The 27,930-nt window shown below is 40.0% G+C and overlaps 1 protein-coding gene across 1 annotated transcript in view; it reads left to right on the plus strand.

The window, feature by feature from the left end:
• Positions 1 to 27,930, plus strand: part of ASH2L (ASH2 like, histone lysine methyltransferase complex subunit) — a 579,627-nt gene that overhangs the window by 294,873 nt on the left and 256,824 nt on the right. The window contains exon 12 of the mRNA XM_053719418.1: positions 3,517 to 3,610. Coding sequence (XP_053575393.1) covers positions 3,517 to 3,610 — 94 coding nt within the window. The remainder of the gene's footprint in view (positions 1 to 3,516; positions 3,611 to 27,930) is intronic.

The raw sequence follows: 27,930 nt of genomic DNA on the forward strand, positions 1-27,930 counted from the left end.
TGACTGCTTGGAAATTGAACGCTTGATCTTATCAAAGCGTGGTTTTTCTGAGTCAGTTATTGATACCTTAATACAGGCTAGGAAGCCTGTCACCAGAAAGATTTACCATAAAATATGGCGTAAATACCTATATTGGTGCGAATCCAAAGGTTACTCTTGGAGTAAGGTTAGGATTCCTAGGATATTGTCTTTTCTACAAGAAGGTTTAGAAAAGGGGTTATCCGCTAGTTCCTTAAAGGGACAGATCTCAGCTCTGTCCATTCTGTTACACAAGCGTCTGTCAGAAGTTCCAGACGTTCAGGCTTTTTGTCAGGCTTTGGCCAGGATTAAACCTGTGTTTAAAGCTGTGGCTCCACCATGGAGTTTAAACCTTGTTCTTAACGTTTTACAGGGTGTTCCGTTTGAACCCCTTCATTCCATTGATATAAAGTTGTTATCTTGGAAAGTTCTATTTTTAATGGCTATTTCCTCGGCTCGAAGAGTCTCTGAGTTATCAGCCTTACATTGTGATTCTCCTTATTTGATTTTTCACTCGGATAAGGTAGTTCTGCGTACTAAGCCTGGGTTCTTACCTAAGGTAGTCACTAACAGGAATATCAATCAGGAGATTGTTGTTCCATCCTTGTGCCCAAATCCTTCTTCGAGGAAGGAACGTCTTTTGCACAATCTGGATGTAGTTCGTGCCCTTAAATTTTATTTACAGGCAACTAAAGATTTTCGACAAACGTCTTCCCTGTTTGTCGTTTACTCTGGTCAGAGGAGAGGTCAAAAAGCTTCTGCTACCTCTCTCTCTTTTTGGCTTCGTAGCATAATTCGTTTAGCTTATGAGACTGCTGGACAGCAGCCTCCTGAAAGAATTACAGCTCATTCCACTAGAGCTGTGGCTTCCACTTGGGCCTTTAAGAATGAGGCCTCTGTTGAACAGATTTGCAAGGCTGCAACTTGGTCTTCGCTTCATACTTTTTCCAAATTTTACAAATTTGACACTTTTGCTTCCTCGGAGGCTATTTTTGGGAGAAAGGTTCTTCAGGCAGTGGTTCCTTCTGTATAAAGAGCCTGCCTATCCCTCCCGTCATCCGTGTACTTTTGCTTTGGTATTGGTATCCCACAAGTAATGATGACCCGTGGACTGATCACACTTAACAGAAGAAAACATAATTTATGCTTACCTGATAAATTCCTTTCTTCTGTAGTGTGATCAGTCCACGGCCCGCCCTGTTTTTTAAGGCAGGTAAATATTTTTTAAATTATACTCCAGTCACCACTACACCCTTGGCTTCTCCTTTCTCGTTGGTCCTTGGTCGAATGACTGGAGGTGACGTAGAGGGGAGGAGCTATATAGCAACTCTGCTGGGTGAATCCTCTTGCACTTCCTGTAGGGGAGCAGTTAATATCCCACAAGTAATGATGACCCGTGGACTGATCACACTACAGAAGAAAGGAATTTATCAGGTAAGCATAAATTATGTTTTTTCCCGTGTACTTCAATAAAGTGTCTGGAGAGTGCCGAACAATGGATATCATTTGAGATGTATCCCAAATGCTCCTTAATCCTAGTGCGTATGTCCCGGGTAGTTAACCCAACATACTGCAATCTATGTTGAGTACATTCAACCAAATAGATTACAAATGTTGAAGAACATTTTACACATCCCCTAGTGGTGAATGATTCGTTAGTTACATACGATTCAAAGCCATTCCCTTGCTTTAAGTATTTACATGGTTTACAAAGAGACTTACCACATTTGTAAGTCCCCATAGTATTTAACCATGAACTCCGTGGACCTTGGTCTGGGAGCATGCTAGGTGAGAGCATGTTACCAATTGTCAAGTTTTTAGAATATATAAATTCACAACCTTTGTCAACAATATGCTTCAAGGTTTCATCCCCATATAAAATGGGCATATATTTTTTGACAATGTTGCAAACTTCAGAAAATTGATTCGAATATTTGGTGATAAATTTTAGACCCTTACGTTCGGGTCTCCACTTGGTCCCACCAAGCATTTGCCCTCTATCCAGAGTAGCAACTTCCTTGGACACCTTATCAACCATATTCCTATTGTATCCTCTCTCCACAAAGCGTGACACTAGATCTTTAGATTCTTTTTCAAAATCTTGGTCTAGGCTACAATTTCTTCGTGCCCTCAGGAACTGCCCTTTGACTATACCTTTGTACACATGTGGAGGGTGGTTACTGTGTGCATGCAGGAGACAGTTGCCTGCAATTGGTTTACGATGTAATGTAGTACTGACCTTTCCAGTTAAGCCATCAAACCTTAACAGGAGATCCAAAAAGACGATCTCAGATGCATGACAGTTATGTGTAAATTCAATGCCCATATCATTTGTATTGAGGGTTTGCACAAAATTGTTTATAGAATTTTCATCTCCTTGCCAAATGAACAAGAGATCGTCTATGAACCTCCTATAAAAAGAGATATTACTTATGAAAGGGTTATCATCCGCAAAGACGTGGAACAGCTCCCACCAACCCATAAATAGGTTGGCGTATGAGGGCGCAAATTTGGCCCCCATGGCTGTTCCACGCCTCTGTAGAAAGAAAACCCCTTCAAACATAAAATAATTGTGGCTTAAAAGGAATTCTGTCACTCTCAGAATAAAGCCCCTATGAACCTCGCTTAAATCTGTTTCAGTATCTAGGAAAAATTTAATAGCTTCCAGCCCCTTGTTATGAGGAATTGCTGAATACAAAGAAACCACATCTACAGTCAACCATTTTTGATTAGGCAAATGGTCTACCGTTTCCATAAGCCTCAAAACATGTGTTGTGTCTCTGATGTAGCTGGGTAACTTCCTAACAAGGGGCTGTAAGTAAGTGTCAAGCCACTCTGACATGGGCTCCAATAGAGAGCCTATCCCCGCCACAATCGGGCGTCCTTTCACATTTTCCAGGCCTTTATGTATTTTTGGAAGATGGTGGAAAATAGGCAAAACAGGACCCTTTACATTCAGTATGGTAGCTGTTTTTCTGTCTAAAATGCCTATTTCCACACCATCATCCACCAATGACATAAGCTCCCTCTGGAACCTAGCAGTGGGATTGAAGGAAAGTTCCACATAGACATTGCAGTCACCCAGTTGTCGTTGTGCTTCCAGTACATATGAACTTCTGTCCATAACGACGCTGCCACCTTTGTCAGAATTTTTTATGACCAGTGAACTGTTTGACTGCAATGACCTAAGAACCTCCCTTTCTTTAAAATTGAGATTAGATCCAGTATGGGTATTATTCTCTGAGAGTACAGTAAGGTCCTCCAATACACGCTTATGGAACAATTCCAACTGTTTACCCCTTGTTTGAATGGGATAAAAGTTAGATTTATTGTTAGTAAGCTGTCCTTTTGCATGTTCATATGGAATATCAAGTATGTCTGTGCTGTCTAGTGTCCTTAGAGTTAACATACTACGTGTGTTTATATATTATAAAGTGGTTAATAGTTGCACTAAATCTGCCACCTCCTATTTAATAGTGGTATTGTGTGTGTTTGTAGGTTCTGCAGTAGTGAGTAGCACTACAAAAGGTAGAGGAGCAAAGCGTAAGCAGCAAGATGGAGGATCAACAAGTGCTGCGAAAAAAACAAGAAGGTAAGGGTGTGCGTGTATATTTGAAAATATATATGTATATATATATATATATATATATATATAATGTGTTTATGTGTGTGTGTATATGTGTGTGTGTGTATATATATATATATATATATATATATATATATATATATGTGTGTGTATGTGTATATATTTGTAAAAGAGACAAAAACAGCACTAATTTCAGTCAATAAATTAATAAATTCCAATGTTTTTAATCAAACAAAATTATGTGTTTCTTTAAAAAGATTTAATTTCCATAAAATACAAAAACAATTTTCCATCTTAATGGGAGGAGAAACCACTGCTTCATTCATTACAGCCAAAGGCTTAAATAACTCCCCCACTCCCCTCGTCCCCCAGTCATTCCTTTGCTTTTCTTCACAGGAGGTTGGCAGAGAAGTGTCGGAAGATTCGGAGTAGTCTCTTATGGAGGGTAGTACTCTTCGCAATGGGAGTGGAGTTTTAAGTAGTCCTGTCAGCCTCTCAGTGAGAGCATGGGTGAAAGTTACAGTCCGGAGATGCAGGGAGTGTCGTCTCTGCAAAACCATCCCGACTCAGATTAACAGCTCCATAAGCAATCAGCGTTGACGAGTTTCGCTTCCTGCTTTCTATTCTCAAGTCCATGTCAGGAGCGACGTGACTAACCTGTCACACTTGAAAGGCTGTGTTCCTGTTCCACGGCATAGATTCTGATTCTTTTAAGAATGAAGCTTCAGTTGATCAAATTTGCAAAGCAACAACTTGGTCTTCTTTTCTATTACTAAATTCTACTGTTTTGATGTATTTGCTTCTTCAGAAGCAGTTTTTGGTAGAAAAGTTCTTCAGGCAGCTGTTTCAGTTTGATTCTTCTGCTGATGTTTTAAGTTTTTCTTGTCATTTAAAGAATAAACTTATATTTTGGGTTGTGGATTATTTTTTCAGCGGAAAATGACTGTTGTTTATTTTTATCCCTCCCTCTCTAGTGACTCTTGCGTGGAGTTCCACATCTTGGGTATTGATATCCCATACGTCACTAGCTCATGGACTTTTGCCAATTACATGAAAGAAAACATAATTTATGTAAGAATTTACCTGATAAATTAATTTCTTTCATATTGGCAAGAGTCCATGAGGCCCACCCTTTTTTATGGTGGTTGTGATTTTTTTTGTATAAAGCACAATTATTTCCAAATTCCATTGTTGATGCTTTTTACTCCTTTCTTTATCACCCCACTACTTGGCTATTCGTTAAACTGAATTGTGGGTGTGGTGAGGGGTGTATTTATAGGCATTTGAGGTTTGGGAAACTTTGCCCCTCCTGGTAGGATTGTATATCCCATACGTCACTAGTTCATGGACTCTTGCCAATATGAAAGAAAGAAATTTATCAGGTAAATTCTTACATAAATTATGTTTTTGCCCCCATTTATGTCCCACGTCTCTGTAGAAAGTACTCGCCCTCAAATTCGAAGTAGTTGTGAGTGAGAAGAAAGTGGGTGACCCTGATCACATACTCTACAAAACTATGGTCTGCTCCATACTCCCTCTCTAGGAAAAAATGTTATTGCTTCCAGACCTTTCTCATGTGGTATGGTAGAGTACAAGGATCTCACATCCATTGTAAGCCATTTGTAGTCACTCTTCCATACCATATCTGAGAGTAGATTTAGAACATGTTTCGTATCCAATAAATAGCTCCAAAGGGCACTTACCAGTGGCTGTAAAATGCCATAGAGCCATTCTGACAAGTGCTCCAAAAGGAAACCTATTCCACTTACTATTGGTCTCCCCTGGACATTTACCGGTGACTTATGGACTTTGGGCAAATGGTTAAACACCAGAATCGTTGGATTCTGAACCAACAAATTAAACTTTAGTTTCCTGGTTAATAAAACCCCATTCAACCCCATCATCCACAAGGGAGACCAATTGTCGTTGATATGCCCCTGTCGTATCCTGCTGTAAACTGCCATAATCCTGTTCTATTCTTAACTGTCTATGTGCCTCACGCTCAAAGTCTTCTTTGTTTAGAACTACTATAGCTCCGCCCTTATCAGCTGACCTGATGACTATGTCTTTGTTGTTCCTTAGGCTTTCTAAAGCTATTTTCTGATTCCTAGTGATGTTTGAGTTTTTGCCTCTCTGTACCGTGTATTGGAGTTCTGAAAGATCCTCTTCCACTCTTTTTTGGAATTTCTCCAAAAGTGGCCCTCTGCTCTGAATGGGGTAAAAAGAGGATTTAATAGTTAAATTGGGAGTTACTAGTTGCTCCCTTAATTCATCCAATTCCTCCTCTTGGAGGGATTCCAAAATCCTCACATCACACATCTCTTGAAAGTTTAAATCTGGAGTAATAAAAGGTGTTCTATACGCACCAATATTAGTACTGGAACCTGGACTATCATTAACTCTATCAGTGTCCTTCGTTTTAAAAAACTTTTTCAGTGTCAAGTTGCGTATCAATTTATTGACATCCAAGAGTGTTTTAAAAAGGTTAAAGTCAGCTGTGGGCACAAAGGTTAGACCCAAACTTAGAACATCCAGTTCATGTTTATTCAGCTCATATTGTGACAAATTCATGACATTCAGTCTCTGTAGTTTCCTCTCCTCTGGCCTCTCCTTTGTGGGTATCGCGCCTGTTCCAACTGTTGATGCTGTGGCTCTCTGTTTCCTCTCCCCCCCCCCCCCCTTCGAGTGCTTTTGGGGGTACGTGAAAAACCTGCTCCAGTTGCGATCTCTCCGATGTTACCAAGGGCCCTTGTCCTGTTCCCACTGGGGCTGGATCCACATTATAGGTCGAGGGAAGGGGAGTTGTTTATTTTCGGGTGCCTGTTCTTCCCCTCCTGATGTTGATCCCTTGTCCCAAGACTCTCCCTCGCTCTCATAGAAATTTACTCTCCTACTTCTGTTTCTTCTGTGCCTGTTACCTCCCCTCTGTCTATTGAAATGGGGAGCAGACTTATTTTGTTCTTGTCTCAGGGCAAATCTATCTTTTCTATTCCAGATATACACCCTGTTAAGATCATAATCCTGCTGGTCCCTTAAATATTTTGTGCACTTGGCCTCTAGTAATAATGTCTTTGCTTTAGCCAGCACATTCTGCAATGTGGCATCAAACTTTAAGTAATTGGGTTCTTCACTTCTCTTGTTCAGCTCATCCTGTATCTCTTTAATTTTTGGTGCTATGTCCTCTAAAGCTTTCAGTTTAAATTCACAGATCAATTTCATCAATTTAAGTGAACAATCTGTAAGTTGTTCAATAAAGGACTTGTCATCCGTTGCAAACGTTGGGAACTTATTTAATCTCAAACCTCTTGGGACCATGCCTAATTCATAGTACCTGTTATGTTTTTATGTCCCATTTAAGTTTATCCTCTTTAACCCCTTAGTGACCAGAGCACTTTTCCATTTGTTGACCGTTTGGGACCAAGGCTATTTTTACATTTCTGCGGTGTTTGTGTTTAGCTATAATTTTCCTCTTACTCATTTACTGTACCCACACATATTATATACCGTTTTTCTCACCATTAAATGGACTTTCTAAGGATACCATTATTTTCATCATATCTTATAATTTACTATTAAAAAAATTATAAAATAAGAGGAAAAAATGGGAAAAAAACATTTTTTTCAAACTTTGACCCCCAAAATCTGTTGCACATCTACAACCACCAAAAAACACCCATGCTAAATAGTTTCTAAATTTTGTCCTGAGTTTAGAAATACCCAATGTTTACATGTTCTTTGCTTTTTTTGCAAGTTATAGGGCACTAAATAAAAGTAGCACTTTGCTATTTCCAAACCACTTTTCTTCTGTTATGTGTGATCAGTCCACGGGTCATCATTACTTCTGGGATATAACTCCTCCCCAACAGGAAATGCAAGAGGATTCACCCAGCAGAGCTGATATAGCTCCTCCCCTCTACGTCAGTCCCAGTCATTCTCTTGCACCCAACAACTAGATAGGATGTGTGAGAGGACTATGGTGATTATACTTAGTTTTTATGACTTCAATCAAAAGTTTGTTATTTTACAATAGCACCGGAGCGTGTTATTACTTCTCTGGCAGAGTTTGAAGAAGAATCTACCAGAGTTTTTTACTATGATTTTAACCGGAGTAGTTAAGATCATATTGCTGTTCTCGACCATCTGAGGGAGGTAAAAGCTTCAGATCAGGGGACAGCGGGCAGATGAATCTGCATTGAGGTATGTAGCAGTTTTTATTTTCTGAATGGAATTGATGAAAAAATCCTGCCATACCGTTATAATGACATGTATGTATACACTTCAGTATTCTGGGGATGGTATTTCACCGGAACTACTCTGTTAAAGGTCACTAATCCTTTTAATAAGTATTTGTCATGTTAAACGTTTTTGCTGGAATGTAGAATCGTTTACATTGCTGAGGTACTGAGTGAATAAATATTTGGGCATTATTTTCCACTTGGCAGTTGTTTGCTTTATTTGTGACAGTTTCGTTTCTCTTCACTGCTGTGTGTGAGAGGGAGGGGCCGTTTTTGGCGCTCTTTGCTACGCATCAAAAATTTCCAGTCAGCTACTCTTATATTTCCTGCATGATCCGGTTCATCTCTGACAGATCTAAGGGGTCTTCAAACTTCTTTGAAGGGAGGTATATTCTCTCAGCAGAGCTGTGAGAATTTTATATTGACTGTGAATAAAAACGTTGCTCTGTAATTTTTATTTCAAATTTAATTATTGTTATTTTACTAATGGGAACAAAACCTTTGCTAAAAGTTGTGTTGTTTTAAAGTTTGATGCTATAACTGTTTTTCAGTTCATTATCTCAACTGTCATTTAATCGTTTAGTACCTCTTTGAGGCACAGTACGTTTTTGCTAAAAAAGATTATAACCAGAGTTGCAAGTTATTGCTAGTGTGTTAAACATGTCTGACTCAGAGGAAGATATCTGTGTCATTTGTTCCAATGCCAAGGTGGAGCCCAATAGAAATTTATGTACTAACTGTATTGATGCTACTTTAAATAAAAGTCAATCTGTACAATGTGAACAAATTTCACCAAACTGCGAGGGGAGAGTTATGCCGACTAACTCGCCTCACGCGGCAGTACCTGCATCTCCCGCCCGGGAGGTGCGTGATATTATGGCGCCTAGTACATCTGGACGGCCATTACAGATAACATTACATGATATGGCTACTGTTATGACTGAAGTTTTGTCTAAATTACCAGAACTAAGAGGCAAGCGCGATCACTCTGGGGTGAGAACAGAGTGCGCTGACAATATTAGGGCCATGTCTGATACTGCGTCACAGCTTGCAGAGCATGAGGACGGAGAGCTTCATTCTGTGGGTGACGGTTCTGATCCAAACAGATTGGATTCAGATATTTCAAATTTTAAATTTAAATTGGAGAACCTCCGTGTATTACTAGGGGAGGTCTTAGCAGCTCTCAATGATTGTAACACCGTTGCAATACCAGAGAAACTGTGTAGGTTGGATAAATACTTTGCGGTACCGGCGAGTACTGACGTTTTTCCTATACCTAAGAGATTAACTGAAATTGTTACTAAGGAGTGGGATAGACCCGGTGTGCCGTTCTCACCCCCTCCAATATTTAGAAAAATGTTTCCAATAGACGCCACCACTCGGGACTTATGGCAAACGGTCCCTAAGGTGGAGGGAGCAGTTTCTACTTTAGCTAAGCGTACCACTATCCCGGTGGAGGATAGCTGTGCTTTTTCAGATCCAATGGATAAAAAATTAGAGGGTTACCTTAAGAAAATGTTTGTTCAACAAGGTTTTATATTGCAACCCCTTGCATGTATCGCGCCGATTACGGCTGCGGCAGCATTTTGGATTGAGTCTCTGGAAGAGAACCTTAGTTCATCTACGCTAGACGACATTATGGACAGGCTTAGAGTCCTTAAACTAGCTAATTCATTCATTTCGGAGGCCGTAGTACATTTAACCAAACTTACGGCTAAGAACTCAGGATTCGCCATACAGGCACGTAGGGCACTGTGGCTAAAATCCTGGTCAGCTGATGTTACTTCTAAGTCCAAATTACTTAATATACCTTTCAAGGGGCAGTCTTTATTTGGGCCCGGTTTGAAAGAAATTATCGCTGACATTACAGGAGGTAAGGGCCACGCCCTACCTCAAGACAAAGCCAAAGCTAAGGCTAGACAGTCTAATTTTCGTCCCTTTCGGAATTTCAAAACAGGAGCAGCATCAACCTCCACTGCACCAAAACAGGAAGGAGCTGTTGCTCGTTACAGGCAAGGCTGGAAACCTAACCAGTCCTGGAACAAGGGCAAACAAGCCAGGAAACCTGCTGCTGCCCCAAAGACAGCATGAACCGAGAGCCCCCGATCCGGGACCGGATCTAGTGGGGGGCAGACTTTCTCTCTTCGCCCAGGCCTGGGCAAGAGATGTTCAGGATCCCTGGGCGCTAGAGATCATATCTCAGGGATACCTTCTAGACTTCAAATTATCTCCCCCAAGAGGGAGATTTCATCTGTCAAGGTTGTCAACAAACCAGATAAAGAGAGAAGCGTTTCTACGCTGTGTACAAGATCTGTTATTAATGGGAGTGATCCATCCGGTTCCGCAGTCGGAACAAGGACAAGGGTTCTACTCAAACCTGTTTGTGGTTCCCAAAAAAGAGGGAACTTTCAGGCCAATCTTAGATTTAAAGATTCTAAACAAATTCCTAAGAGTTCCATCGTTCAAAATGGAAACTATTCGGACAATCTTACCCATGATCCAAAAGGGTCAGTACATGACCACAGTGGATTTAAAAGATGCTTACCTTCACATACCGATTCACAAAGATCATCACCGGTATCTAAGGTTTGCCTTCCTAGACAGGCACTACCAGTTCGTAGCTCTTCCATTCGGATTGGCTACGGCCCCAAGAATCTTCACAAAGGTTCTGGGTGCCCTTCTGGCGGTACTAAGACCGCGAGGGATTTCGGTAGCTCCGTACCTAGACGACATTCTAATACAAGCTTCAAGCTTTCAAACTGCCAAGTCTCATACAGAGTTAGTTCTGGCATTTCTAAGGTCGCATGGATGGAAAGTGAACGAAAAGAAGAGTTCTCTTTTTCCTCTCACAAGAGTTCCATTCTTGGGGACTCTTATAGATTCTGTAGAAATGAAGATTTACCTGACAGAAGACAGGTTAACAAAGCTTCAAGATGCATGCCGTGTCCTTCATTCCATTCAACACCCGTCAGTAGCTCAATGCATGGAGGTGATCGGCTTAATGGTAGCGGCAATGGACATAGTACCTTTTGCACGACTACACCTCAGACCGCTGCAATTGTGCATGCTAAGTCAGTGGAATGGGGATTACTCAGATTTGTCCCCTACTCTGAATCTGAATCAAGAGACCAGAAATTCTCTTCTATGGTGGCTTTATCGGCCACACCTGTTCAGGGGGATGCCATTCAGCAGGCCAGACTGGACAATCGTAACAACAGACGCCAGCCTACTAGGTTGGGGCGCTGTCTGGAATTCTCTGAAGGCTCAGGGATTATGGAATCAGGAGGAGAGTCTCCTTCCAATAAACATTCTGGAATTGAGAGCAGTTCTCAATGCCCTTCTGGCTTGGCCCCAATTAACAACTCGGGGGTTCATCAGGTTTCAGTCGGACAATATCACGACTGTAGCTTACATCAACCATCAGGGAGGGACAAGGAGCTCCCTAGCAATGATGGAAGTATCAAAGATAATTCGCTGGGCAGAGTCTCACTCTTGCCACCTGTCAGCAATCCACATCCCGGGAGTGGAGAACTGGGAGGCGGATTTCTTGAGTCGCCAGACTTTTCATCCGGGAGAGTGGGAACTTCATCCGGAGGTCTTTGCCCAAATACTTCGACGTTGGGGCAAACCAGAGATAGATCTCATGGCGTCTCGCCAGAACGCCAAACTTCCTCACTACGGGTCCAGATCCAGGGATCCGGGAGCGGTTCTGATAGATGCTTTGACAGCACCTTGGAACTTCGGGATGGCTTATGTGTTTCCACCCTTCCCGCTGCTTCCTCGATTGATTGCCAAAATCAAACAGGAGAGAGCATCTGTGATTCTAATAGCGCCTGCATGGCCACGCAGGACTTGGTATGCAGATCTAGTGGACATGTCATCCTGTCCGCCTTGGTCTCTACCTCTAAGACAGGACCTTCTGATACAGGGTCCATTCAAACATCAAAATCTAACTTCTCTGAAACTGACTGCTTGGAAATTGAACGCTTGATTTTATCAAAACGTGGTTTTTCTGAGTCGGTTATTGATACCCTGATACAGGCTAGGAAGCCTGTTACCAGAAAGATTTACCATAAAATATGGCGCAAATACCTATACTGGTGTGAATCCAAACGTTACTCCTGGAGTAAGGTTAGGATCCCTAGGATATTGTCCTTTCTACAAGAAGGTTTAGAAAAGGGTTTATCAGCCAGTTCATTAAAGGGACAGATTTCAGCTCTGTCCATTTTGTTACACAGGCGTCTGTCAGAAAATCCAGACGTCCAGGCCTTTTGTCAGGCTTTAGCTAGGATCAAGCCTGTGTTTAAAACCGTTGCTCCGCCATGGAGTTTAAACTTAGTTCTTAACGTTTTACAGGGTGTTCCGTTTGAACCCCTTCATTCCGTTGATATAAAATTGTTATCTTGGAAAGTTCTGTTTTTAATGGCTATCTCCTCGGCTCGAAGAGTCTCTGAGTTATCAGCATTACATTGTGATTCTCCTTATCTGATTTTTCACTCAGACAAGGTAGTTCTGCGTACTAAACCTGGGTTCTTACCTAAGGTAGTCACTGACAGGAATATCAATCAAGAGATTGTTGTTCCATCCTTGTGTCCAAATCCTTCTTCAAAGAAGGAACGTCTTCTACACAATCTGGATGTAGTTCGTGCCCTCAAGTTCTACTTGCAGGCAACTAAAGATTTTCGCCAAACTTCTTCCCTGTTTGTCGTTTATTCTGGACAGAGGAGAGGTCAAAAAGCTTCAGCTACTTCTCTCTCTTTTTGGCTTCGTAGTATAATACGTTTAGCCTATGAGACTGCTGGACAGCAGCCTCCTGAAAGAATTACAGCTCACTCCACTAGAGCTGTGGCTTCCACTTGGGCCTTTAAGAATGAGGCCTCTGTTGAACAGATTTGCAAGGCTGCAACTTGGTCTTCGCTTCATACTTTTTCCAAATTTTACAAATTTGACACTTTTGCTTCTTCGGAGGCTATTTTTGGGAGAAAGGTTCTTCAGGCAGTGGTTCCTTCTGTATAATGAGTCTGCCTATCCCTCCCGTCATCCGTGTACTTTTGCTTTGGTATTGGTATCCCAGAAGTAATGATGACCCGTGGACTGATCACACATAACAGAAGAAAACATAATTTATGCTTACCTGATAAATTCCTTTCTTCTGTTGTGTGATCAGTCCACGGCCCGCCCTGTTTTTAAGGCAGGTAAATATCTTTTAAATTATACTCCAGTCACCACTTCACCCTTGGTTACTCCTTTCTCGTTGATTCTTGGTCGAATGACTGGGACTGACGTAGAGGGGAGGAGCTATATCAGCTCTGCTGGGTGAATCCTCTTGCATTTCCTGTTGGGGAGGAGTTATATCCCAGAAGTAATGATGACCCGTGGACTGATCACACAACAGAAGAAAGGAATTTATCAGGTAAGCATAAATTATGTTTTCTTTCATGTAATTAGCAAGAGTCCATGAGCTAGTGACGTATGGGATATACATTCCTACCAGGAGGGGCAAAGTTTCCCAAACCTCAAAATGCCTATAAATACACCCCTCACCACACCCACAAATCAGTTTTACAAACTTTGCCTCCTATGGAGGTGGTGAAGTAAGTTTGTGCTAGATTCTACGTTGATATGTGCTCCGCAGCAGGTTGGAGCCCGGTTTTCCTCTCAGCGTGCAGTGAATGTCAGAGGGATGTGAGGAGAGTATTGCCTATTTGAATGCAGTGATCTCCTTCTACGGGGTCTATTTCATAGGTTCTCTGTTATCGGTCGTAGAGATTCATCTCTTACCTCCCTTTTCAGATCGACGATATACTCTTATATATACCATTTCCTCTACTGATTCTCGTTTCAGTACTGGTTTGGCTTTCTACTACATGTAGATGAGTGTCCTGGGGTAAGTAAGTCTTATTTTCTGTGACACTCTAAGCTATGTTTGGGCACTTTTTATATAAAGTTCTAAATATATGTATTCAAACATTTATTTGCCTTGACTCAGGATGTTCAACATTCCTTATTTCAGACAGTCAGTTTCATATTTGGGATAATGCATATGAATAATTCATTTTTTTCTTACCTTAAAAATTTGACTTTCCCTGTGGGCTGTTAGGCTCGCGGGGGCTGAAAATGCTTCATTTTATTGCGTCATTCTTGGCGCAGACTTTTTTGGCGCAAAAATTATTTTCCGTTTCCGGCGTCATACGTGTCGCCGGAAGTTGCGTCATTTTGACGTTCTTTTGCGCCAAAAGTGTCGGCGTTCCGGATGTGGCGTCATTTTTGGCGCCAAAAGCATTTAGGTGCCAAATAATGTGGGCGTCTTTTTTTGGCGCGAAAAAATATGGGCGTCACTTTTGTCTCCACATTATTTAAGTCTCATTGATTTTTTGCTTCTGGTTGCTAGAAGCTTATTCACTGGCATTTTTTTCCCCATTCCTGAAACTGTCATTTAAGGAATTTGATCAATTTTGCTTTATATGTTGTTTTTTCTATTACATATTGCAAGATGTCCCACATTGAAGCTGAGTCAGAAGATACTTCTGGAATATCCCTGCCTGGGGCTGGAGCTACCAAAGCTAAGTGTATCTACTGTAAACTTATGGTATCTGTTCCTCCAGCTGTTATTTGTACTGTTTTGTCATGACAAACTGTTTATGCAGATATTTCCTTTAAGTACTGTTACATTACCTGTTGCTGTTCTGTCAACATCTAATACTCAGAGTGTTCCTGATAACATAAGAGATTTTGTTTTTAAATCCATTAAGAAGGCTATGTCTGTTATTCCTCCTTCTAGTAAATGTAAAAAGTCTTTTAAAACTTCTCATTTTTCAGATGAATTTTTAAATGAACATCATCATTCTGATTCTGATAATGGTTCTTCTGGTTCAGAGGATTCTGTCTCAGAGGTTGATGCTGATAAATCTTCATATTTATTTAAAATGAAATTTATTCGTTCTTTACTTAAAGAAGTCCTAATTGCATTAGAAATTGAGGATTCTGGTCCTCTTGATACTAAATCTAAACGTTTAGATAAGGTTTTTAAATCTCCTGTAGTTATTCCAGAAGTTTTTCCTGTCCCTAGTGCTATTTCTGAAGTAATTTCCAGGGAATGGAATAATTTGGGTAATTCATTTACTCCTTCTAAATGTTTTAAGCAATTATATCCTGTGCCATCTGACAGATTAGAGTTTTGGGACAAAATCCCTAAAGTTGATGGGGCTGTCTCTACTCTTGTTAAGCGTACTATTCCTACGGCAGATGGTACTTCCTTAAGGATCCTTTAGATAGGAAAATTGAATTCTTTCTAAGAAAAGCTTACTTGTGTTCAGGTAATCTTCTTAGACCTGCTATATCTTTAGCGGATGTTGCTGCAGCTTCATCTTTTGGTTAGAAGCTTCAGCGCAACAAGTAACAAATCAAAATTCTCATAGCATTTTTATTCTTCAACATGCTAATAATTTTATTTGTAATGCCATCTTTGATATCATTAGAGTTGATGTCAGGTATATGTCTCTAGCTATTTTAGCTAGAAGAGCTTTATGGCTTAAGATTTGGAATGCTGTTATGTCTTCTAAGTCTACTCTGCTTTCCCTTTCTTTCCAGGGTAATGATCGTTTTCATTCCTTTTGTCACAACAAGGAAAAAAAACATCTTTAAAACCTATTGTACGACACTCTCTGACGTGGTGGACAGATCACCATCGTTTAGTTCAGGGGGCTTCTTTTGTTCTTCCGACCTGGACTGTAATTTCAACAGATGCAAGTCTTGCAGGTTGGGGAGCTGTGTGGGGGTCTCTGACAGCACAAGGGGTTTGGGAATCTCAGGAGGTGAGATTACCGATCAATATTTTGGAACTCCGTGCAATTTTCAGAGCCCTTCAGTCTTGGCCTCTTCTGAAGAGAGAATTGTTCATTTGTTTTCAGACAGACAATGTCACAACTGTGGCATACATCAATCATCAAGGAGGGACTCACAGTCCTCTGGCTATGAAAGAAGTATCTCGAATTCTGGTTTGGGCGGAATCCAGCTCCTGTCTAATCTCTGCGGTTCATATTCCAGGAATAGACAATTGGGAAGCGGATTATCTCAGTCGCCAAACGTTGCATCCGGGCGAATGGTCTCTTCACCCAGAGGTATTTCTTCATATTGTTCAAATGTGGGGACTTCCAGAAATAGATCTGATGGCTTCTCATCTAAACAAGAAACTTCCCAGGTATCTGTCCAGATCCCGGGATCCTCAGGCGGAGGCAGTGGATGCATTATCACTTCCTTGGAAGTATCATCCTGCCTATATCTTTCCGCCTCTAGTTCTTCTTCCAAGAGTAATCTCCAAGATTCTGAAGGAATGCTCGTTTGTTCTGCTGGTAGCTCCAGCATGGCCTCACAGGTTTTGGTATGCGGATTTTGTCCGGATGGCCTCTTGCCAACCGTGGACTCTTCCGTTAAGACCAGACCTTCTGTCGCAAGGTCCTTTTTTCCATCAGGATCTCAAATCCTTAAATTTAAAGGTATGGAGATTGAACGCTTGATTCTTGGTCAAATGACTCTGACTCTGTGATTAATACTATGTTACAGGCTCGTAAATCTGTATCTAGAGAGATATATTATAGAGTCTGGAAGACTTATATTTCTTGGTGTCTTTCTCATCATTTTTCCTGGCATTCTTTTAGAATTCCGAGAATTTTATCAGTTTCTTCAGGATGGTTTAGATAAAGGTTTGTCCGCAAGTTCCTTGAAAGGTCAAATCTCTGCTCTTTCTGTTCTTTTTCACAGAAAGATTGCTAATCTTCCTGATATTCATTGTTTTGTACAAGCCTTGGTTCGTATAAAACCTGTCATTAAGTCAATTTCTCCTCCTTGGAGTTTGAATTCGGTTCTGGGGGCTCTTCAAGCTCCTCAGTTTGAACCTATGCATTCATTGGACATTAAATTACTTTCTTGGAAAGTTTTGTTCCTTTTGGCCATCTCTTCTGCCAGAAGAGTCTCTGAATTGTCTGCGCTTTCTTGTGAGTCTCCTTTTCTGATTTTTCATCAGGATAAGGCAGTGTTGCGAACTTCTTTTGAATTTTTACCTAAGGTTGTGAATTCCAACAACATTAGTAGAGAAATTGTAGTTCCTTCATTATGTCCTAATCCTGAGAATTCTAAGGAGAAATCATTGCATTTTTTGGATGTTGTTAGAGCTTTGAAATATTATGTTGAAGCTACTAAGACTTTCCGAAAGACTTCTAGTCTATTTGTCATCTTTTCCAGTTCTAGAAAAGGCCAGAAAGCTTCTACCATTTCTTTGGCATCTTGGTTGAAATCTTTAATTCATCATGCCTATGTTGAGTCGGGTAAAACTCCGCCTCAGAGGATTACAGCTCATTCTACTAGGTCAGTTTCTACTTCCTGGGCGTTTAGGAATGAAGCTTCGGTTGATCAAATTTGCAAAGCAGCAACTTGGTCTTCTTTGCATACTTTTACTAAATTCTACCATTTTGATGTGTTTTCTTCTTCTGAAGCAGTTTTTGGTAGAAAAGTACTTCAGGCAGCTGTTTCAGTTTGAATCTTCTGCTTATGTTTTCATTTAAACTTTATTTTGGGTGTGGATTATTTTGAGCAGGAATTGGCTGTCTTTATTTTATCCCTCCCTCTCTAGTGACTCTTGCGTGGAAAGATCCACATCTTGGGTAGTCATTATCCCATACGTCACTAGCTCATGGACTCTTGCTAATTACATGAAAGAAAACCTAATTTATGTAAGAACTTACCTGATAAATTCATTTCTTTCATATTAGCAAGAGTCCATGAGGCCCACCCTTTTTTGTGGTGGTTATGATTTTTTTGTATAAAGCACAATTATTCCAATTCCTTATTTTTTATGCTTTCGCACTTTTTTCTTATCACTTCTTGGCTATTCGTTAAACTGATTTGTGGGTGTGGTGAGGGGTTTATTTATAGGCATTTTGAGGTTTGGGAAACTTTGCCCCTCCTGGTAGGAATGTATATCCCATACGTCACTAGCTCATGGACTCTTGCTAATATGAAAGAAATGAATTTATCAGGTAAGTTCTTACATAAATTATGTTTTTTTTCAAAATTAGCGCTAGTTACATTGGGACACTGATATCTTTCAGGAATCCCTGAATATCCCTTGACATGTATATATATATTTTTAGAAGACATCCCAAAGTATTGATCTAGGCCCATTTTGGTATATTTGATGCCACCATTTCACCGCCAAATGCGATCAAATAAAAAAAAATGTTCACTTTTTCACAAATTTTTTCACAAACTTTAGGTTTCTCACTGAAATTATTTACAAACAGCTTGTGCAATTATTGCACAAATGGTTTTAAATGCTTCTCTGGGATCCCCTTTGTTCAGAAATAGCAGACATATATGGCTTTTACGTTGCTTTTTGGTAATTCGAAGGCCGCTAAATGCCACTGCGCACCACACGTGTATTATGCGCAGCAGTGAAGGGGTTAATTAGGGAGCATGTAGGGAGCTTGTAGGGTTAATTTTAGCTTTAGTGTAGTGTAGTAAACAACTCCAAGTATTGATTTTGGTATATTTCATGCCACCATTTCACCGCCAAATGCGATCAAATTAAAAAAAACTTTAAATATTTCACAATTTTAGGTTTCTCACTGAAATTATTTATAAACAGCTTGTGCAATTATGGCACAAATTGTTGTAAATGCTTCTCTGGGATCCCCTTTATTCAGAAATAGCAGACATATATGTCTTTGGCGTTGCTTTTTGGTAGTTAGAAGGTCGCTAAATGCCGCTGCGCATCACACGTATATTATGTCTAGCAGTGAAGGAGTTAATTAGGTAGCTTGTAGGGAGCTTGCAGGGTTAATTTTAGCTTTAGTGTAGAGATCAGCCTCCCACCTGACACATCCCACCCCCTGATCCCTCCCAAACAGCTCCCTTCCCTCCCCCACCCGACAATTGTCCCCGCCATCTTAAGTACTGGCAGAAAGTCTGCCAGTACTAAAAAAAAAAGTTTTTTGGGGGGTTGTAGGTTTAAAAAAAAAAAAGTCTGCTGTGTAGGACTCCCCTAACCTCCCTGATCCCCCCCAAACAGCTCTTTAACCCCCCCCCCCCTCTGCCTTTATTGTGCAGCATATTGGGTACTGGCAGCTGTCTGCCAGTACCCAGTTTGAAAAATATTGCATTTTAATTTTTTTATTTTATTAAAAATGTTCTTTATTTCTGTAGTGTAGCTGCCCCCCCCTCAACATCCAACCCCCCACCCTCTCCCAGATGCATTGATTTTCAAATCCCACCCTCCCCAGTCCTCTCTCCCACCCTCCAGATCTACAGCATATTGATCCCTCCTCCACCAATGACTGCCCACCCGCCTCCCTGGATGAGCTCCCACCCACAAACGATAACGGCCTCGATAGCCAATGCAGAGAGGGCCACAGAGTGGCTCTCTCTGCATCGGATGGCTAAAAACAGTTATTGCAGGATGCCTCAATATTGAGGCATCACTGCAATAACATGAAAGCAGCTGGAAGCTATCAGGATTGCTTCCACTGCTTTCAAAGACCAACGACGTATGGGGTACGTCCTTGGTCATTAACTGCATTTTTTTGCAGGACGTACCCCATACGTCGTTGGTCGTTAAGGGGTTAAGTAACAAGTTTTCCACTTCTTCAAAAAGAGTTATTATACTATAATTAACCTTGTCCAAAGAGAATATTTTGTTATAGTCCCAAGCAGCTAAGTCCCTCTCTTTAGCTGTTCGTAAAGAGAATAGTGCTGGAGCAATTCCTGTATTACCCTCATTTGTCATGTTACCAGCTGTGAAGGATGGCTACAGTGCCTGACACCCTGAGCTCGGCTACAGCTCCAAGCAATAATGCTCAAAAACACACAAAAGACAGTCAGGGAATTTGTAGGATGCCTTCACAAAATAAGTGTACTATTCAAAAGTCCCTCTAGGGGAACAAATCTCAGATGCACAGTCCAATATACCTTCAGGGGATGTCCCTTCCCTTACTAATATAAACAAAGTGAACCTGCAGTACTTTATAAGAGAAATAGCAAAAATGTCAAAATAACTCACCACTGACAGAATGTGTGCTGGGTTTCGTGCAGACTTGTCTTCAGCCTCCTTGGTCCATTTCCTGGCGCAGAGTGAACCTTTTCTTTACCGGTATCTTTGACTCTTGCACGAGTCCCTGGAGTGCTGCTTGTGTCTTTAAAGAATGACCCGCTTCACCTGTATTTAGAATATGCTATATTCTCTTGATAGTTGACGATCAATCATCCGAAAAACAGAAAGCCTATCCTCCACAGCCGCACCTCATAACCTGTGCTCACTGCTAGCCAGTCCTGTACTTCGACCAAAAATAGAAAATATCGCAGGAGCACCAAGCATAAGGGTAAAATTAAATACTTTATTGGTAACAGGGCAAGGTACACACACCCTGGGGGTAAAATACAATGAGAAATCAAACTAAAAATGGGCTGGCCGGTTTCGGCATATTGCCTTACTTATTATTGCCTGCTTAAAAATTTGTACTTAACTTGCAAATTTAAAACCATTCGATTGCCTATTGGTTGGAGGGTTAACTATCCTCCCTCTCCTAAACCAATCAGGCTGTCCAAATGTACACTCCTCTTTACCGGACAGCTGATGACTTATCTATCTCTAAAACGAGCGCTATAAGCTGTATATTTATTTCACAGATCAGGAGAGCTGTTCTACTGTCCCTTGCCTGTAAATAACAGAAACCCTCCGTACCGAATCAATACATGCAGACTTCAACTACATGTGGTGTTAGTTAAATTCTGCTTAATGAATACACCTCATTTAAACTCTCCTGCACATCCGGGTGCTTAGTGTGTACACTCCCCCCTCCATTACATACTCCAGGCTTCTCCCATTATCAAATCGGAGTTCAAATGACAGCCCAAACTGCGTGTATTGTTAAGTGTTTTCACTTATTGCCTACACTCTGTACTCTCCCACGATCTGAGTGCTCAAAATGTACACTTCCCTCTCTCATTCATACTCGAACCTTTTTTTTTGTGTTGTCAGTACGGAGTCTAGACAGTCACTCCCCTTATTTTTCACTTGCTTGGCAAACATGCCTAGTCCGTCATCAGGGCGGACCAATCAGAACATGATGGCAACGGTTGTGTCCCTAGTTACCTCTACGTGATACTCGTGCAGTGTGCATTCTGCATAACTTAGGATCCGAGGGGGGGGGGGGAGGAAGGAAGGGGGTGCCAGGTTCATTTAAGTACTATTTAACAATAAACCCAGAATGGCGAATGGATAAGCATGTATTATTGATAATTAGAGTGTGTACAGCGCTCGTTTTAGAGATAGATTAGTCATCAGCTGTTCGGTAAAGAGGAGTTTACATTTGGACAGCCTGATTGGTTTAGGAGAGGGAGGATAGTTAATTATCCAACCAATAGGCAATCAAATGAATGGTTTTAAGTTTGCAAGTTAAGTACAGATTTTTAGGTAGGCTACGAGTAAGGCAATATGCAGAAACTGGTCTGCCCATTTTTCGTTTGATTTATCATTGTATTTTACCCCCAGGGTGTGTGTACCCTGCCCTGTTACCAATAAAGTATTTCATTTTACCCTTATGCTTGGTGCTCCTGCAATATTTTCTATTTTTGGTCAAAGTACACTTCCTTTAAGACCAGACCTTCTGTCTCAAGGACTGTTTTTCCATCAGGATCTCAAATCATTAAATTTGAAGGTATGGAAATTGAACGCTTAGTGCTTAGTCATAGAGGTTTCTCTGACTCAGTGATTGATACTATGTTGCAAGCTCGTAAATCGGTTTCTAGGAAGATTTATTATCGAGTTTGGAAGACTTATATTTCATGGTGTTCTTCTCATAAATTCTCCTGGCATTCTTTTAGAATTCCTAGAATTTTACAGTTTCTTCAGGATGGTTTGGATAAAAGTTTATCTGCAAGTTCCTTGAAGGGACAAATCTCTGCTCTTTCTTTTTTATTTCACAGAAAGATTGCTAAGCTTCCTGATATTCACTGTTTTGTGCAGGCTTTGGTCTGTATCAAGCCTGTCATTAAATCAATCTCTCCTCCTTGTAGTCTTAATTTGGTTTTGAAGACTTTACAGACTCCTCCTTTTGAGCCTATGCCTTCTTTGGATATTAAACTACTTTCTTGGAAAGTGTTGTTCCTTTTGGCTATCTCTTCTGCTAGAGGAGTTTCCGAACTATCTGCTCTTTCTTGTGAGTCTCCTTTTCTGATTTTCCATCAGGATAAGGCAGTTTTGCAGACTTCATTTAAGTTTTTACCTAAAGTTGTGAATTCTAACAACATTAATAGGGAAATTGTTCCCTCTTTGTGTCCTAATACTAATACTTTTTTGGAGAGATCCTTATATTCTCTGGATGTTGTAAGAGCTTTGAAATATTTTGTTGAAGCTACTAAAGATTTCAGGAAGACTTCTAGTCTATTTGTTGTCTGTTCTGGTCCTAGGAAAGGTCAGAAAGCTTCTGCCATTTCTTCGGCATCCGGGTTTAAGCTTTTAAATCATCAGGCTTATTTGGAGTCGGGTCAGGCCCTGCCTCAGAGAATAACAGCTCATTCTACTAGATCAGTTTCCACTTGGTGGGCTTTTAAGAATGGAGCTTCAGTTGATCAGATTTGCAAAGCAGCAACTTGGTCTTCTTTGCATACATTTACTAAATTCTACCGTTTTGATGTATGTATTTGCCTCTTCGGAAGCAGTTTTTGGTAGAAAAGTTCTTCAGGCAGCTGTTTCAGTTTGATTCCTCTGCTTATGTTTTAAAGGATTACTGTTTTTTACTTTTTTCGTTACTCAATAGTCCCATATTTTGTATAATTATCGTCTATTAAAAGCTACTAACCTATATTTTGTATAAAACAAAGCTTACAAACCTTATATTTTAACTAAATATTACCCGGCCATGACGTCACCTTTCCCAGCCCATCGTTTTCGGCATAGTGTGTATACGAAATGATTGACCAATAACATTTCGCTCCTATGCATATCATTGCCAGCATAACCATTCCTAATAAGCCTGCGCATCAATTCAGCTAAATCGCGCATTTGTAATTGTAGAAGCCGAAGTTACCCACATCTGTTTAGTTTTACGCTTGCGCATTGGAGGGAAAATCTATTGAATCGGTTATCCAGACTTTCTACGTATTAGATAAAATTGACACGTCTTATATCTAGCTAAATATTGTACGGCTGTTTACAATTAAAAAGAACTAAAGCAGTAACTTTTTTTGTTCAGTTTATATGTAATCAAGAGTTTAATTTCTGCATTTATTTCTTTTTATTATATCTTAATAAATGTAAGAATAGTACTTTATATTTTGAGGGGTACTTATCAAGCCGTCTACTTTACCTGCCTTCGCCGGTCCAATACGCCCGCCTAAGCTCGCCTACCATCGCCGCCGCGGACCTGAATACGTTCGCCAAAGTTATCAAAAAAGCTGTCAAAAAGCCGCGCACCAAGTACGGGGCGATGAGCAGCGGACTGTTATAGTTATCACTCATCCGATCTCGCTGCTCTTTGGCTTTTTGACAGCTTTATTGACAAGCTGTCACTAAGCACCCACACTAACTACACTGTTCTACCCCCTATACCGGTGACCCCGGAGCCCCCCCGCAACTAAATAAAGTTATTAACCCCTAAACCGCCGCTCCTAGACCCCGCCACAACTATAATAAATGTATTAGCCCCTAAACCGCCGCTCCCGGAGCCCACCGCCACCTACATTATACCTAGTAACCCCTATCCTGCCCCCCCATACCGCCGCCACCTATAATAAATGTATTAACCCCTATCCTGCCGGACCCCGTTGCAACTAAATAGTTTAACCCCTAAACCGCCGCCCCCGGACCCCGCCGCAACCTATAATAAACTTATTAACCCCTATCCTGCCCCCCCTACACCGCCGCCACCTATAATAAATTTATTAACCCCTATCCTGCCCCCCCTACACTGCCGCCACCTATAATAAATGTATTAACCCCTATCCTGCCCCCCCCCACACCCCCGCCACCTATAATAAATTTATTAACCCCTATCCTGCCCCACCCTACACCGCCGCCACTGTAATAAAATGATTAACCCCTAAACCTAAGTCTAACACTAACCCTAACACCCCCCTAACTTAATTATTAATTAAATAAATTTAACTCTTATTAACTAAGTTAATCCTATTTAAAACTAAATACTTACCTTTAAAATAAACCCTAATATAGCTACAATATAAATAATAATTATATTGTAGCTATCTTAGGATTTATTTTTATTTTACAGGCAACTTTCAATTTATTTTAACTAGGTACAATAGCTATTAAATAGTTATTTACTATTTAATAGCTACCTAGTTAAAATAAAGAGAAAATTACCTGTAAAATAAATCCTAACCTAAGTTACAATTACACCTAACACTACACTATCATTAACTAAATTATTCCTATTTAAAACTAAATACTTACCTGTAAAATAAACCCTAATATAGCTACAATATAAATAATAATTATATTGTAGCTATTTTAGGATTTATATTTATTTTACAGGTAACTTTGTATTTATTTTAGCTAGTTAGAATAGTTATTAAATAGTTATTAAATAGTTATTAACTATTTAATAACTACCTAGCTAAAAGAAATACAATATTACCTGTAAAATAAATCCTAACCTAAGTTACAATTAAACCTAACACTACACTATCATTAAATTAATTAAATTAATTACCTACAAATAACTACAATTAAATACAATTAAATAAACTAACTAAAGTACAAAAAATAAAAAAGCTAAGTTACAAAAAATAAGAAAATAAGTTACAAACATTTAACAAATATTACAACAATTTGAAGCTACTTACACCTAATCTAAGCCACCTAATAAAATAACAAAGCCCCCCCAAAATAAAAAAATGCCCTACCCTATTCTAAATTAAAAAGTTCAAAGCTCTTTTACCTTACCAGCCCTTAAAAGGGCCTTTTGCGGGTCATGCCCCAAAGAAAACTGCTCTTTTGCCTGTAAAAGAAAAATTTTTTGAGTCGTCTTCACTCAGCCGAGCCACCGATGGAACCGAAAAGGAGATCCGGAGCGGCAGAAGTCATCATCCAAGGGGCGCTGAAGAAATTTTCCATCCGGGTGATGTCATCTTCCAAGCGGCGTCTTCAATCTTCATCCATCCGGAGCGGAGCCATCTTCAGAGGAGCCTACGCGGATCCATCCTCTTCTTCCCAACGACTAATGACGGTACCTTTTAAGTGACGTCATCCAAGATGGAGTCACTCGAATTCCGATTGGCTGATAGGATTCTATCAGCCAATCGGAATTAAGGTAGAAAAATCTGATTGGCTGACTGAATCAGCCAATCAGATTCAAGTTCAATCCGATTGGCTGATTCAATCAGCCAATCAGATTTTTCTACCTTAATTCCGATTGGCTGATAGAATCCTATCAGCCAATCGGAATTCGAGTGACGCCATCTTTGATGACGTCACTTAAAGGTACCGTCATTCGTCGTTAGTCGTCGGGAAGAAGAGGATGGATCCGCGTAGGCTCCTCTGAAGATGGCTCCGCTCCGGATGGATGAAGATTGAAGACGCCGCTTGGAAGATGACATCGCCCGGATGGAAGACTTCTTCAGCGCCGCCTGGATGATGACTTCATCGGATGGAAGACTTCTTCAGCGCCCCTTGGAGGATCACTTCTGCCGCTCCTGATCTCCTCTTCAGTTCCATCGGTGGCTCGGCTGAGTGAAGACGACTCAAGGTAGGATGATCTTCAGGGGGGTAGTGTTAGGTTTATTTAAGGGGGGTTTGGGTTAGATTAGGGGTATGTGGGTGGTGGGTTTTAATGTTGGGGGGGTTGTATTTTTCTTTTACAGGCAAAAGAGCAGTTTTCTTTGGGGCATGCCCCGCAAAAGGCCCTTTTAAGGGCTGGTAAGGTAAAAGAGCTTTGAACTTTTTTAATTTAGACTAGGGTAGGGCATTTTTTTATTTTGGGGGGCTTTGTTATTTTATTAGGGGGCTTAGATTAGGTGTAGCTTAAAATTGTTGTAATATTTTTTTAAATGTTTGTAACTTATTTTTTTTTATTTTTTGTACTTTAGTTTATGTAATTTTATTTAATTGTAGTTATTTGTAGTTAATTAATTATTAATTTAATGATAGTGTAGTGTTAGGTTTAATTGTAACTTAGGTTAGGATTTATTTTACAGGTAATTTTGTATTTCTTTTAGCTAGGTAGTTATGAAATAGTTAATAACTATTTAATAACTATTCTAACTAGCTAAAATAAATACAAAGTTACCTGTAAAATAAATATAAATCCTAAAATAGCTACAATGTAATTATTAATTACATTGTAGCTATCTTAGGGTTTATTTTACAGGTAAGTATTTAGTTTTAAATAGGATTCATTTATTAAAGTGTAGTGTTAGGTGTAATTGTAACTTAGGTTAGGATTTATTTTACAGGTAAATTTCTCTTTATTTTAACTAGGTAGCTATTAAATAGTTAATAACTATTTAATAGCTAATGTACCTAGTTAAAATAAATTGAAAGTTGCCTGTAAAATAAAAATAAATCCTAAAATAGCTACAATATAATTATTATTTATATTGTAGCTATATTAGGGTTTATTTTAAAGGTAAGTATTTAGATTTAAATAGGATTAATTTAGTTAATAAGAGTTACATTTATTTAGATTTATTTAATTAATATTTAAGTTAGGGGGTGTTAGGGTTAGTGTTAGACTTAGGTTTAGGGGTTAATAATTTTATTACAGTGGCGGTGTTGGGGGGGCAGGATAGGGGTTAATAAATTTATTATAGGTGGCGACGGTGTAGGGGGTGGCAGATTAGGGGTTAATAAGTTTAATATAGGTTGCGGCGGGGTCCGGGAGCGGGGGTTTAGGGGTTTAACTGTTTAGGTGTGGCGAGATACGGGATTGGCAGGATAGGGGTTAATATCTTAATTATAGGTGGCGACGGTATAGGGGGGGCAGGATAGGGGTTACTAGGTATAATGTAGGTGGCGGCGGGGTCCGGGAGCGGTGGTTTAGGGGTTAATACATATATTTTGTGTGTCAAAATTGTTTGCCATACATTTAAGAGTTGGTAATTTTAGCTCGTTTGTGTCAAGGGAGATTCTATTTGGTGTAGCATAATGAGAATTATAATATATATAAATAAGATTATTCCGGACTGTTTCCATAGTAAGTATAGTTTGCTCGTTTACTCTAGGGCGATTCTGGAAGCGATCGTAAGCTATGTAATTACGTGATGTGCGCAGCTCACTCGACTGCTGCTGATAGATTCTACTTGCCTTATTCTACTGCAGATGGTGACGTTTCCTGTGACGCTGCGGTAACATGCGCATTAGTTCAGAAAAACGCCATCTTACAACTGCAGTTGTCAGCACGGATTGGGAATCCGTACCGGCTGACATACAAGTAGGTTGGGAAACAATTAATATTTCAAAGTAAATTATTGACAAAAGGGTACATATTTAATAAATGAAGTACATTAGAAAATAGGAGTTTTAAAACTATACTACGATTTTATTTGCATATCATTTCTGACTACAGTGTCCCTTTAAGTTTTTTCTTTTTAATTATGAGAAAAACTTATTTTTTTCAGCGGAAAATGGCTGTTTTTATTTTTATCCCTCCCTCTCTAGTGACTCTTCTGTGGTGTACCACATCTTGGGTATTGCTATCCCATACGTCACTGGCTCATGGACTCTTGCCAATTACATGAAAGAAAACATAATTTATGTAAGAACTTAACTGATTAATTTCTTTCATATTGGCAAGAGTCCATGAGACCCACCCTTTTTATGGTAGTTATGTTTTTTTTGTATAAAGTACAATTATATTTCCAGTTCCTTTTTTAATGCTTTTTACTCCTTTTTCTATCATCCCACCACTTGGCTATTCGTTAAACTGAATTGTGGGTGTGGTGAGGGGTGTATTTATAGGCATTTTGAGGTTTGGGAAACTTTGCCCCTCCTGGTAGGATTGTATATCCCATATGTCACTAGCTCATGGACTCTTGCCAATATGAAAGAATTTATTTTATCAGGTAAATTCTTACATAAATAGT

The sequence above is a fragment of the Bombina bombina genome, chromosome 6 (genome assembly GCF_027579735.1).
Source record: "Bombina bombina isolate aBomBom1 chromosome 6, aBomBom1.pri, whole genome shotgun sequence".
Lineage (NCBI taxonomy): Eukaryota > Metazoa > Chordata > Amphibia > Anura > Bombinatoridae > Bombina > Bombina bombina.